At 32.7% G+C, this 13,728-nt stretch overlaps 2 protein-coding genes across 2 annotated transcripts; both read left to right on the top strand.

The window, feature by feature from the left end:
• Nucleotides 1-1,262: 1,262 nt before the first annotated feature.
• Nucleotides 1,263-7,468, top strand: LOC124914968 (CBS domain-containing protein CBSX1, chloroplastic-like). Its single transcript, XM_047455604.1, has 8 exons — nucleotides 1,263-1,665; nucleotides 2,850-2,937; nucleotides 3,015-3,079; nucleotides 4,036-4,084; nucleotides 5,474-5,526; nucleotides 6,096-6,211; nucleotides 6,319-6,376; nucleotides 7,141-7,468. The coding sequence occupies exons 1-8, from the start codon at nucleotides 1,423-1,425 to the stop codon at nucleotides 7,213-7,215; spliced, it is 747 nt and encodes a 248-aa protein (XP_047311560.1). The 5' UTR covers nucleotides 1,263-1,422; the 3' UTR covers nucleotides 7,216-7,468.
• A 3,794-nt stretch (nucleotides 7,469-11,262) lies between these two features.
• LOC124914303 (probable 2-oxoglutarate-dependent dioxygenase At3g50210) lies at nucleotides 11,263-13,597 on the top strand. The gene is made up of 12 exons (XM_047454819.1): nucleotides 11,263-11,434; nucleotides 11,616-11,731; nucleotides 11,816-11,934; nucleotides 12,020-12,083; nucleotides 12,166-12,233; nucleotides 12,318-12,376; nucleotides 12,454-12,619; nucleotides 12,709-12,728; nucleotides 12,822-12,868; nucleotides 12,937-13,017; nucleotides 13,082-13,171; nucleotides 13,326-13,597. The coding sequence occupies exons 1-12, from the start codon at nucleotides 11,401-11,403 to the stop codon at nucleotides 13,452-13,454; spliced, it is 993 nt and encodes a 330-aa protein (XP_047310775.1). The 5' UTR covers nucleotides 11,263-11,400; the 3' UTR covers nucleotides 13,455-13,597.
• The last annotated feature ends 131 nt before the right edge of the window (nucleotides 13,598-13,728 follow it).

The raw sequence follows: 13,728 nt of genomic DNA, 5'->3' as shown, positions 1-13,728 counted from the left end.
AAATAGTTCAAAACGTTGAACATGAAAAACTTTTTGAAAATAAACTAAGTTTTTTTACTTAAAAATGACAAGAACATGGAGTTTATTGGCGCTGAACATTTAGTTCAATGGCGCTGAACATGTAGTTCAATGGCGCTGAACATAAAAATGTTTTGAAAAAACCCTAAGTTTTTTTAACTTAAAAAGGCGGTTAACATGGAGTTAATTGGCGCTGAACATGATAATATTTTTAAAAAAAATTAAGTTTTTTTAACTTAAAAATGACAAGAACATTTAGTTTATTGGTGTTAAACATGCATTTCATTAGTGTTAAACATGTAATTCATAGACACTGAACATTTTATTATTCATATAAAATACTAAACATATTATTTATATACAAAACTCTCAAGTTTTTACAATGTCTTTACAATGTTCACAATAAAACATCATAATCTTGTGTTCTTTGAATTGAATAATAGGCATTCACGTTTATTTGTGCATTCGATGTCGATCCACCTGCGAAAGTTGAGATGATAAGAAAAACGTCAATGAAGTGTGAAGCATGCTCAAACTTTCATTTGAAGGTTGTGGAGCTGATGTTGGGATTGAAGTTGTAAGTTGAAACAATTACAAATCTTTTATTGAGCAAAACATAAATCACATGGAAAATAATTAAGATACATAATAATGCAGTCAAACTTTTTTCGGGATATCGAGTCCGACTTCATCACAATTTCTCAATGAAAGATTCTTTCCGTTTAGTTGGTGGTCGACCTTGAACTCTTCCTTTCATAGGAGAGTGTATCATGTTTCTAATAGAAATACTTTTGTGACTTTGTTAACCCTTCCATTATTAAGTTTCAAAGACATAAATTATTCAGTCAAAACTTTTATGATGTTCAGCAAAATAGAACAATTGTCTTCAAATTTTGCTCTAAGGTTGTAAAACATTCGAACTTTGATCATTTCATAACACTCTTGGAACAAGCAATGGTGAAATATTTTTTTTGTATTAAAGATATAATACTGATGTCGTATCGAAATATCGGTATGCTGTCAATATTTTTAGTATGATCGGTATGTTACTCGTATCATACCGAGATTTCGGTATACTATATTTACAGTATTGGTATGATTTCTTCGGTATAACTAATAAAAAGAGTGTTTTCAAATGATTACTTGAAGTTTGAGTGGCTATTTAAAAATTAGATTGTAATTGGAACCCCATTTGATATAATTGGGACATTGTAAGAAAATATCTGAATAAAGCAAATTGATTGCTTCTTTCTATCTGTATGCAAGTTGCAACGCCGGCGAAATCGGAATCTCTGAAGGTTGGGTCGGTTGGTTGGTTGGTTGGGTGGCTGAATTTGCTTTTCCTCAATCCTCAACCTTCCATTGTTACCCGCGCTGCAATTTCTTCATCTCTCCCTTTCTGAAATGGCCACTTCACTTTCCTTGCCCGATTCCTTATCCTTATCTACCCTACGCTCTAAATCTTCTTCTGCTTCAGTTTCCTCCTCTTCCTTCGCCACCTTCCCTCATCGCTTGCCTTGCCTTCTCCTCCACACCCATAGCTTACCCGTCTTCCGATGGTTCCATCATACCGATGGCCGTGGATCCGTAGCAGTAGCGTCAGCAGCATCAGCAGCAGCAGCTCCTTTCACAGCCAATTCCGATTCGGTAAGTCAACATTTCCACTCTGTTTATTACTTTGGTTAGTTCTGTATATGCTCAATCGCTGAATTCTGAATACTGCTACTAAATAGTGAAGTATAGTGTTGGTAATAAATGGGGATGTATAGTTGATTTATTTATATTCTTAAGTACTCAATTAGTGCATATATGGAATGATGTGGTTCTTTTCATTTTTCAATATATACTGTTCCTCCAATATAATAGTTGCTTCTGACAATTATAAAAGAAGGGTTTTATAGCAGAGAAATGAAGGTAGTATCAAGTTAGACATGGTGTATGAAGGATGACAACTCTAGGGCATAATAAGCATCTTCTATTTTAAATGTTATATTTGAAACAGATACTAGTAGTGTAAATTCATTCCTTATGTGAGTCATAATGCGAAATGTAATCTAATTTAATAGAAATTTGCTTAAAAAACTATGAGGGAAGTGATGTGTGACCAAACCCCTGAAGAAAGGACCTGACCAATGTGGTCTATTTTCATTCAATGAAAATAATTATATCCAGAATGCTAGATCAAATTATGAATAACCATAGAGAAGAATGTGATCTCCAAAGGATCTATATCATCAACCTGATTCTTCCATGATAAACCTAAAGAAGGTGATCAGGATGAATGAACATCGGAAGCAAACTCATTATTCAACAAATTTTACGAGTCACATAACTGGGAAAAAAGGGTGCAGTCTTGCAGATTCTTCTATAGTTTACACAATTAGAGCATACTGTACAAGAACCGGATATAATTCGAAGTTCAGATTTTGACTACCCGTATCCTTATAGTTACTGTAATGCTATCATATCACAATTAAGAGTCATACATATCAACAGTTTAGGATCCTACACTTGGTTGTAAAGTAGACATGGATCCATTAGTACTGCTTTCAGGTGCAGGGTAATCACTGTGATGAAAGGGTGTTAAAATTCAAGAAATATAAGCAACAGGTAGGATTTCCTGAAGATTTGATATAATAATTCTGCGCTCTTTGATCATTATAAGCACTATTATCCCCTTTATGATGCCATCAACTGCTTCTCTGTCATTACAGTTCTGTTACAGCCAGATATCAGTTGCACAAATAGTTATGAACATACTGAAGCATTCTCTCTGTTCTGTTGTATTCTATTTACTTTCCTCCTTACCTTGAGGATTAATTCTTCTACAGCCAAAAGGTGGGGACTACACTGTTGGTGACTTCATGACAGTTAAAGAGGACTTACATGTGGTAAAACCTACAACAACCGTGAATGAAGGTAGTCGTAGTTCTCTGGTTTTATCCCTAGTAACTTTTCGTGTCTTCCTTTTATGACAATTCTTTTCTTGTATACAGCGTTAGAAAAGCTAGTTGAGAACAGGATTACTGGGTTTCCTGTGATTGATGATGACTGGAAACTGGTAAAGTGTTTGTCCTTTATTCAGAACTATACTCTACTTATCCAATATCACATATTGCATTTTGACTTACTGTTAGGTATTAGTTTCTTCACTTCATTTCCAGACCTTTCACGGTGTACTACTTGTTATTGTTTGGTTCGGCCGCAGTATTTTTCTTATTTTTTTTCGCTTCAGTGGTAAGCTGGAATCTCGTAAATTTGATACATTCAGTTTTTACCTATTTGAGGACTGAAGGATGGGGATGAAGTCACAACTAACAAATTATATTTTTAGTGTCAAGTTTGTTTCTTCTGATTAGCCTTGCTCGATCTGGGTTATTTGAATTAATCTCAAATAACCCACTATCATAACATCAATTTTCATTAGAAATTACATCATTCAAATCATGAACCAACATACCATCTATTTATTTTTTAACGAAATGATTTTTTTCATTATATATTTATACCCCTAATGTCTTTCTACCCAAATAACCCAATTTTCAATAACCTACCCCAGACAAGGTTTTCCAAATAACCCGAGATCGAACAAGGTCCGCGTATAAACAAAGGGTAAATGATAGTTACAATTGAATCAGAAGTAATATACATTCAAGCCAGCATATTTGTAGGACTTCTGGCCATTAATTTTTTCAATGAGGATATCAGACTAGATGATGGTGAACTCTGGTGGCTTTTTGAGGTGTCCACCTATTATGTTAGTTTAAAATTCCTAGTTGCTGAGGATTTGTGATTCGTAACTTGGTAAATATGTGGTCTTACTAGGCAACAGTATATGGTGCTTTCAACTAAGCAATTATCGAAAAAGAAACAATTAACTTATTATTTCCGCATTTACAAATATAAATGACAATGAAAGACAGCAAACTAATTAGTTACATCAGTCCCGGACTATTTGGTGGTATTTAGAAAATCATGAAATTTGAGGGACTGACAATTAGTTCTCTTTTATTGCAGGTTGGTCTAGTTTCAGATTATGATTTGTTGGCATTGGACTCCATATCAGGTGCGTATAACTAAGCTGTAGATCATTTTAGACATAATTCTCCTATCAAACTTGGTCAAAAGGTTAACATAGCATATTATACATATAAATGGCTCAATTGCCCATCAAACATGATATTCAAATCGCCCTCTCCCCCTAGATGGTGTTAATTTTCCATCCCTTGTCATGTAGGTGGACAACGTGGCAAATTATTCTGATATGGTGTGTCACCATTAAAAGAAATCTTTAAATGGAGAATAAAGACAAAGTGGCAACACTCATTAATTATACCATGATACCTTCAAAATAAAAAGAAGGAAAAAAAACCCATTTTTGCAAATGAACTTGGCACAGGTGCTAGGGGCAATGAGATTTGTTCCTCAAAGCCAAAACTATCCCAGAAAAGAGTATCCCCCAGTTATTTCTTCTCAGCATGAGCAAAGACAGTAATGTTTTTGTTCTAAATTTAAGGAAGGGGTGGCTGATCTGATCTGTTTATTAAGGATAATCCATCTCATAAATTTGCTAACACTGTTTAAGGGGAGTGGCAATTTGAGCCTTTATACGAAGTTCAGTCAGGCTATGTTTGGATGTGTATAATTGGAATTAGAACCAAACTAAAATTTTAATTTTATAAGAATTGAAATTAAATTACAATTCCAAGTGGGAAGGATGAAATTGAAACTTAAAAAATCATATACATTCAATTCCATTGGAATTTTAATTCCAATTTCAATTCCTCATTTTGAGTCATAAAACAAACAAAGGATTTGGAAGTGGACCCCCAATTCCAATTTCACCCTAACCAAACATAGAGCAACTTATGCCATTTATGAGTATAGTTGGTAGTTTGTGCTTTCCTTTCAACTTTCTGATTGGCTATTTGGACTTTTTCTTGGTTATTTAAAGAACCACGAGTCATGTCCTATTATGTCTTCATTTATGTTACTGCAAGTAGCATCTAGCTTAAGAGCTTGTATTATGTGGATTATTTCCAAATAATTCACTATCCCATCAAACATCACTTTTTCAATTTCATTATTTAAATCATCAACTGAAATACTAAAAATACTTTTATATTATTTTTACAAAATTTTAAAATACCAAGGATATTTTTGTCATTTTATCCAAGTAAACCACTTGTACATCAAACAAGTTTCTTTTCCAAATAATCCAAGATCAATCAAGCTCTAATTGTTTTTTTCTTAGATTTCTACCTTTGCACCTTTCATGGTTTATGTGGTTAGCAGTTGTTAAAGGCTATTTGTTTCTTTATGTTAGTTGGGTGAGAAATACGAACAATCGCACGATTGCGTCCTTAAGCATGTTTACTGTCCCTCTGGTCTCTGCTTCTTCATTGTAATCTGACATTAATGTACATTCTAAATCACGTTCTGCACTTGTTTCAAGGTGGTGGAAGAACTGATACAGACATGTTTCCTGAAGTCGACAGCACTTGGAAAGTACGTAACAACATATTGAGATATTAACAAAATTTTCAGCTTTCTTTTTTGTCTGTTTCTAGATTATTTCTCCATGGTTCTAAATATGGTGAATTTCACCTTAACTTTGAGAAACAGTAACAAATTGCCTTCAAATTTCTATTAAATTGGAAATATTAACACTGTTGAAATTACAATTGGGTCCATTTGGAAACACTAATTGGATCTTAAACCTAATCTAGATGAGAAACCGTAAATGTGATCCTCATCTGGATCCACCTCCAGACGAGATATTTGACTAAGTGTCTTCAAAGAAATTTATTGATGCTTTCTCATCTAAATCTGGATTCAGATGGGTCTAGGTTACCCACTCAGGGTAGGTCAAGTGGTAAGAGTATTGAGGTCTAAGGTTCGATTCAACTGAAGGCACCTTAATTGAAGTGGGGGTCATGACGGGTAGGAATCCAAATTACATACTCATAAAATCTCGGAGTTTCTAAGACCCAGTTTCCTTATTTGATTATGCATTGTTCTGTTGGTTTCTATTTCTTTCCATGAATGACTTAATGAAGCTTAGGCATCTTGGGCAGACATTCAATGAAGTCCAGAAATTGCTCATTAAAACAAATGGCAAAATGGTCGGAGATCTGATGACGCCTGCACCAGTTGTTGTCAGGAGATCCACCAATCTGGAGGATGCTGCTAGGTCATATTCCCTATGATCCATTCTACTTTCTTTGTTTTTGTTTCTTCAACTTGCTTGAGTGTTTGTCCTGAATATATATTCAGTAAGGCGTGTTTGTTTTATTACAGATTACTGCTAAAAACCAAATATCGCAGACTACCTGTTGTGGATGGCGAAGGAAAATTGGTAATTATGCACATCCTTTTCTACTTCCTTTTCCTTTGTTAGATGAGAGTGAGGTTCCCTCATTTGCAATATTTAAAAAAATACCCATGATCTTATATAGCAATTAGCAAGGCCTTGCTTGATCTTGGGTTATCTGTCCAAATAACCTTGTTTGATGTAGGTTATCATCAATTTATTTGGGTATAAAGACATTAGGAACAGCAATTATTAGGAAACAATCGAGTTAGAGCTATGGCTATGAGTGCTACAGATGGTCTAACGAGAGGAATGGGGATATAAATATATAATGAGAAATTAATTACTTTTTTTCTTAAATGGAGAGTAATTTGGTTGATGATTTGAATGATGTGGTTAATGTGTAGATTGTTGATTGGATAATGAATTATTTGGAATTAATTTCAAAGAACCCAATCAAACAAGGCCTAAGAATAAAAAACAGCCATTCCAACAATTACCATCTAAGTTAACTGTAAACCATAACTAATAATGATATCCAAGAGAGAATCCTCATCATTTGCATTATGGATAATTGGTTATTTAGATTATTTTCAAATGATCCCTTATCAGATAAGATCAGGAATCTTTTCAATGATCAAATCACTCTATTTAATTCTTAGTACTTTCACCTGAATAATTCATTCTTTCTTACAACAATATTTTGAAATCATTTTTCTTATTACAAATAACCCAAGATCAAACAAGCTATAAAAGACTTTCTTAACGGTGATGGATTGTGATTATTGTGACTTTGTTGGGTGACGAAGGTTGGCATTATCACAAGAGGTAATGTGGTAAGAGCTGCGCTCCAGATGAAACGAGACACGGAAGAGCAATTGTGATATCGAGACACATCAGTCTCGGCCTGCTATAATTGTGCATTTGGAGAGGTGAACTAATCGAGCACTCTCTCAGTATGCGCAATGATTTTAGGTTCTAAAATTTTGTTTTAGATGCATGTGTAAAATATTTTATTCACTCAGATCAATATGCATTATTGTTATAGCACGAATTTCCTAACCTTTTTTTTAGTGTGTATTTCATACTGATTTGAATTGAAAATGGCCAATGTCTAATATCTTTCTGCTGGTTCAATTTCTTATGTTGCCGCATTTAGAAGTATTGCAAAAGATTTCAATCACTCCCATGTTAAGTGAGGAAAATGCGGATTCTTAGTAACACTCAAATAAGAGAGAAACTAAATTGTTCATGGGCTCAATTTTATGTGGTTTTTAATTTTATTTTTATTTTGGTTTAATTTCGGAGTGGTTAGCATTACCCATTTTAAATCATAAGATTCTTAGGTGAGATGTTTCTTACTTAAACTATCACCATTTTAGGTTTAATCAATTTTATAACTTTCATTTTTCTCATGAAATTTAGATATTTGAAGGTTTTTCTAATTTTTATCTTATCATCTTTCTTATAGAATTTAGAAAAAATAGTATGAATATTTAGAAAATATTTATCTATAAATATTTTAGATAAAATTAATATTATTTAAATTTAATTAATTTAAAATTAGTTTTAGTTGATAAAAATTAAGTTTAATCATAAATTATTAACATATATTTTAAAATTAATAAATAACTAAAATTAAAATAAATTAATAAGTTTGAAAAACACTTAAAAGAAATATTTTCTTTTAAACATAGATGGTCAATTACTGGTTAGTTAATATAGAATAGATCGATCTAGAGATTTTTTTACTTAAAGTTGTGTCATATATTTTGCTCTTATCTAAAGTAATGTTAGACACGCTTTTTAAACTATTATCGATCTCTTATCCATTACCGCGATCTTTTTTACCACTATTTTGATAAACCAATCACTTTCACACATTCACCTCTCATATCGTGACCTCACACACTTTCACGCACCAATTATCTCTTATCAAATCAACCACCAATCTTAATCGATCTCTCATTTCATGGCCTCATATTTTTCACATGCCTCTTATCACACTGAACAAACCAACCACCAATCTCAATCGACCTTTAGTATCGTGAGCTCACACATTTTCATATTTCGGTCGATCAAAATTTCATTTATATTATATTTTACCACCAATATCTTCTTTATTATCGGCTTCTTATTCCATGAATCTCACCTCTCATCTCATGATTTTTACTCTTACCGTGACCTCTTTTACCACCAATCAACCTCTTATCTTGTGACTAGTACTTTTTCATATTTCTCTTTATTCATTTGGAAAATGACCCACAAATTCCAATCAACTTTTAATCTTGTGATCTCACACATTTTTACAATTCGATTATTCAACATTTCATTCATGTATTTTAAGCACTAATACCTCATTTATTACCTTTCCCTTTTATATTACCGCAACATCTTTTTTTACCCCCACTTCAGTAAACCAACCACCAAATCTAAATCAACATCTTATCTCGTGACCTCATAAACTTAAACACACCTCTTATCCTCGTCAAATAAACATAAATCCCTCAATCGACCTTTCATCTTATGACTAACACTTTTTAATGTCTCTTTGTCCCCTCGACAAATAACTCACTAATCACAATCGATCTCTAATCTTGTGACCTCATACACTTTTACATTTTGGTCAATCAACATATCATTCATATATTTTTAACCACTAATATCTCATTTGTTACCAACCTCTTAAATTATTCCCCACTCCCGGCAAACCAACCACAAAAATCTCAATCGACATCTCATCTCATGACCTTACACACACTTTTTCGTCAAACCAAACAGCAATCTCCTCAATCGACATCTCATCTTGTGACTCACACTTTTTCATATGCCTCTTTATCCCCCCAACAAATCATTCACCAATCTTAATTTCGATCTCTAATCTCGTGACCTCACACACACGTTTATACTTCGGTCAATCAACATCTCATTTACCTATTTTTAACTGTTGATATCTCCATTTATTATTCTGACAAATTAACCACAAATCCCTATCTCGCATCATTTTACTCTTATTGCGACTTCTTTTACCCTCACTTCAACAAATCAACAACCAATTCCCCAATTGACCACTTCGGTCAATCAAAACATTTCATTCATATATTTTTAACAACTAATATCTAATTTGTTAAGAAGACCTTTTATATTTACCTTCACTTCTGCAAACTAACCACCAAATCCCAGTCGACATTTCGTCTCGTGATCTCAAACACTTTCACACACATCTTATCCCCTCGACAAACCACCCTCAGTCGACCTCTTGTGACTCACATTTTTTTATATATTTTTTTATCCACTCGACAAATCACTCACCAAATCTTAGTCGATCTCTTGTGACTTACATTTTTTCATATGTCTATTTATCCCCTCGGTAAACGAATAACTAATCTTAGTCGACCTCTTTTACCCCTCACTTCAATAAATCAACAACCAATTTTAATCGATCACACACCTCTTATCCCCTCGTCAAACCAACCAGTAGTCCTCAATTGACCTTCAATTTGCGACTTACACTTTTTCATGTCTCTTTACCCCCTCAGTAAACAACTCACCAATTTTATATGACTTCTTTTACCCCCAATTTAACAAATCAACAACCATTACCAATTGATCACACATCTCTTATACCTTGTCAAACCAACCACTAACCCCCCTCATTTACCATCATCTTATGACACACACTTTTTTATATGTCTCTTTATCCCCTCGGTTGATAAACTACCCACTACCGATCTCCATCTCACGACCTCACACTTTCAAATGTTCGTCAAACTAACTAATAAATCCGACATCACACTTTCATATGTCTCTTATCTCTTGTTTAAAAGTTGTGCCACCATATATTATACTCAAAAATGCATTCTTTAACATCAATTTCGAACTCAGGTCTTAAATATTAAATGTGAACACCTTAACCGCTAAACCACTTGAGATTGTTGAAATAATTTTATAATTTTGTTTATGTATATATATTTTCTATTTAATATTTACCAATTAGTTAATTAGTCGACATCTTATTATTACTTCCACTTTTTCATATGCATCTTTATCATATTTTTGCACGTCTCTTATTCCTCGGTAAACCAACCATCAATCTTAATCACATTTTCAAACATTTGTCATTCCTCAGAAAATCAACCACCAATCTCAATCACAGTTTCACACGCCTCTTATCCTTCAGCAAACTACCAACCTCAATCAACCTTTAATCGTGTGACGCCATCACGATCATTTGTTACTCACCTCTTATCATTTGGCAAACCACATCTTAATCACACTTTCATACGTTTGTTATCCTTAAAAAATAATACACCAATCTCAATTGACATTTAACCTTGTGACCTCACACTTTGGTAAATATTTGATTCATATTTTTTAACCACTCTTTTACTTGTTACCGACTTATTATCCATCGGAAAAAATACACATCAATCACACCTAATTAAAAAGTTGTATTTATTTTGTTATGTTGTAAGTTCGAAACATACATATAACATTTTTATTTTTTATTTTAAATCGTTTCAAGTTTATGAGCGGGTCAACTCACGATCCGAACCAAATATCCATTTATATATATATATATATATATATATATATATATATATATATATATATTAAAAATACTTAAAGGATATTGATATATATATAAATAATATATATATATATATTAAATAAAAAATAAAAAATACTCAAAAAAAAAATTATATATATATATATAAAAACATAATTAAATATAATATAAAAGAAAAGATAAAGATAAGATAATCAAAGATTATGAGTCGAGACCCACATTAATAATGTTAGATATATAAATAAGGGTAGGAAATTAATAATAATTGTTGAGGTAGGCCTCCAAAATTAAAAAAATAAAAACAGAAGGAATCATATGATAAAATATAATTTGTTTTTTCTGCACAATCTGTCTTCATCGTTCTTGAATCTAATCTTAAAGTGTAGCTAGAGATTAGCCATAGAGAGAGAAAGAGTCCATACATATTTCATCATCATCATCGTTCAAATCCATTATATACACACACAGAGATATTGTGACTCCATATTATTACATAAACATGGCGACCGACTTCAAATCCATTCCTATAGTAGGTGAGAAAACAACAAATTAATGAGTCTAATCTTTGCTTAATTTCTCCATCAGATTTTCCAACATCTGTTTATTTCAATATCATATCTGGAGTTGGGTTCTTCTTCTACTTCATGAAAGAATCTTAATTGGGTATATATGTGCATGGGTCTGGTCATGAATCTTAATTCCATATTAATGCAGACATCAGTCAATTGTTGGCCAAATGGGATGATCCAGACATGACAAATGACATAGGTGTCATCAATGTTGTTCAACAATTGGATAGGGCTTGTAGAGACTCTGGATTCTTCTATGTGGTAATATATTCTTTCTCAATACTAGCTAGCTTTACAACTAATTTCATGAATGATGTTGGGTTCATTTCTAAAACTGATGAACAGAAAGGCCATGGTATCCCTGATTCCCTTGTGGAAGAAGTTAGGAAGGTGTCACACAGATTCTTTAGCTTACCTAATGATGAGAAATTAAATGTTAAACTCTCTCCTGCAACAGGATACAGGTTTAATTTGCTTCTGATAATCTATTATTAATTTAGTTAAGATAAAAGGAGCCATATATATTATTGAATTTTGCTTTGTTTGCAGAGGATATCAATATCCTGGGGAAAACATTACTAAAGGGGTTCCTGACATGCATGAAGCTATTGATGTCAGTATATATGTTTCTTCTCTTGCACTTCATTTCCATACCACCATTTTTATTCTTTTCTTCTTCTTCTATGGTCCACCAGTGCTACAGAGAGGTCAAACCAGGAATGTACAGTGCTCTTGGAAAACTTATGGAAGGCCCCAATAAATGGTATGTGAATTATATTGGATTCTTGACTCAATAGTATTATTGATTTGGCAATTATTCGATAGATCTATTCCTTTGTTCTTGTAGGCCAACTAATCCTCCAAATCTGAAAGAACTTATGGAGGAGTATATCACCCTTTGCACAGGTATATATATATATATATATATACTCTAACTGAAGTGACAAAAAAATCCAATCTTGAAAGAATTGAATGATAAACAGATCTTTCAAGGAAAATTATGAGAGGAATTGCTCTAGCACTTGGGCTGTTAGCAGATGAACTAGAACATGAAAGGGCTGGAGATCCATTTTGGGTATTCAGAATAATTGGGTATCCGGGTAGATCCCATGCAGAGGACACAAAGATTCCAGAGAATGAAACCGGATGGTAAAAATGTCAAGCAATTGTCTGTTCTTCTCTATATCTTTGGGTTGGTTATTGATTGATTTCTTTACTTTTCCATGAAATAAATCCAGTGGTGCTCATACTGACTATGGTAAATTTCTCAATATCCTCCAAGAATGCTCAATTTTCTTTACTTACAACTGTATAGAAAGTAGTCTCTTATGTTTGTCAAATGATGATATAGGTCTCTTGACACTGGTTAATCAAGATGCTGATATAACTGCTTTGCAGGTATGAAAATTTTCAAATATTAGGATTCAAATGTGATTTCATTGATTACATTTTTGTATGGTTTCCAGGTGAGAAATGTCTCGGGTGAATGGATATCAGCCCCTCCTATCCCGGGGACATTTGTATGCAATATAGGGGACATGTTAAAGGTACATTAATCTTCAGATTATAAGATTTACTAGTAAAAACAAAAACCTGAAGAAAATAATGCAGATTCTCAGCAATGGTCTTTACGAGTCAACCTTGCATCGAGTTATCAACAACTCGCCAAAATATCGTGTTTCTGTTGCTTACTTCTATGAGGTAATTAAATTGATTAAATTTAGAATGTGTCATTTTATTTTGGTATGAAAACAGTGATTGAAATGGTTGAAACATTTTTAAGTTTGGATGAAATTAGGTGCTTGTTCTGAAATTTGGAATTTACTACTTTTTTTTTGTTTTACTTAATAAACAGCCGAACTTCGACGCTGCAATTGAGCTGATGGAGGCTTGTGTAAAGAGAACCGGAGGGACGAAGAAGTTTGGAAGTGCAGTTTATGGAGAACATTTAATAGGGAAAGTGCAGAACAATTTTGTGGTGTAGAATTTGATTATATGTATTATTATTGTGGCTTTGTCTGAATTATGTTTTACTTACCTTGTGTTAAATAGTTGTTATAAATAATGTTAATGTAAGTGTTTCAATTTGATTTTTTTATTTATAAAATTAGAACCAACATGTTTTAATTTGAAATTTGAAAACCATAAACACAAATTTGCAAGTATGTCTTAAGAGTTTGGATCTATAATCAAATGTTGGTTTCAATTTATTGATCTTATGTTATATTCGGTTTTATAAATAATAAATATATATTTAC

The sequence above is a fragment of the Impatiens glandulifera genome, chromosome 9, assembly GCF_907164915.1.
Source record: "Impatiens glandulifera chromosome 9, dImpGla2.1, whole genome shotgun sequence".
NCBI lineage: Eukaryota > Viridiplantae > Streptophyta > Magnoliopsida > Ericales > Balsaminaceae > Impatiens > Impatiens glandulifera.
The sequence above is the reverse complement of the archived record's forward strand: the minus strand, read 5'-3'. Positions and strand labels throughout refer to the sequence as shown.

What these genes read in the sequence shown, in the direction of transcription:
- LOC124914303 (XM_047454819.1), top strand. Translation starts at nt 11,401, where the DNA reads ATGGCGACCGACTTCAAATCCATTCCTATAGTAG. An exon ending in ATATAGGGGACATGTTAAAG is followed by an intron (nt 13,018 to 13,081) that starts GTACATTAATCT and finishes AAAATAATGCAG; the next exon opens with ATTCTCAGCAATGGTCTTTA. An exon ending in CTGTTGCTTACTTCTATGAG is followed by an intron (nt 13,172 to 13,325) that starts GTAATTAAATTG and finishes CTTAATAAACAG; the next exon opens with CCGAACTTCGACGCTGCAAT.
- LOC124914968 (XM_047455604.1), top strand. Translation starts at nt 1,423, where the DNA reads ATGGCCACTTCACTTTCCTTGCCCGATTCCTTATCCTTATCTACCCTA. An exon ending in TACAACAACCGTGAATGAAG is followed by an intron (nt 2,938 to 3,014) that starts GTAGTCGTAGTT and finishes TCTTGTATACAG; the next exon opens with CGTTAGAAAAGCTAGTTGAG. An exon ending in AATCTGGAGGATGCTGCTAG is followed by an intron (nt 6,212 to 6,318) that starts GTCATATTCCCT and finishes GTTTTATTACAG; the next exon opens with ATTACTGCTAAAAACCAAAT.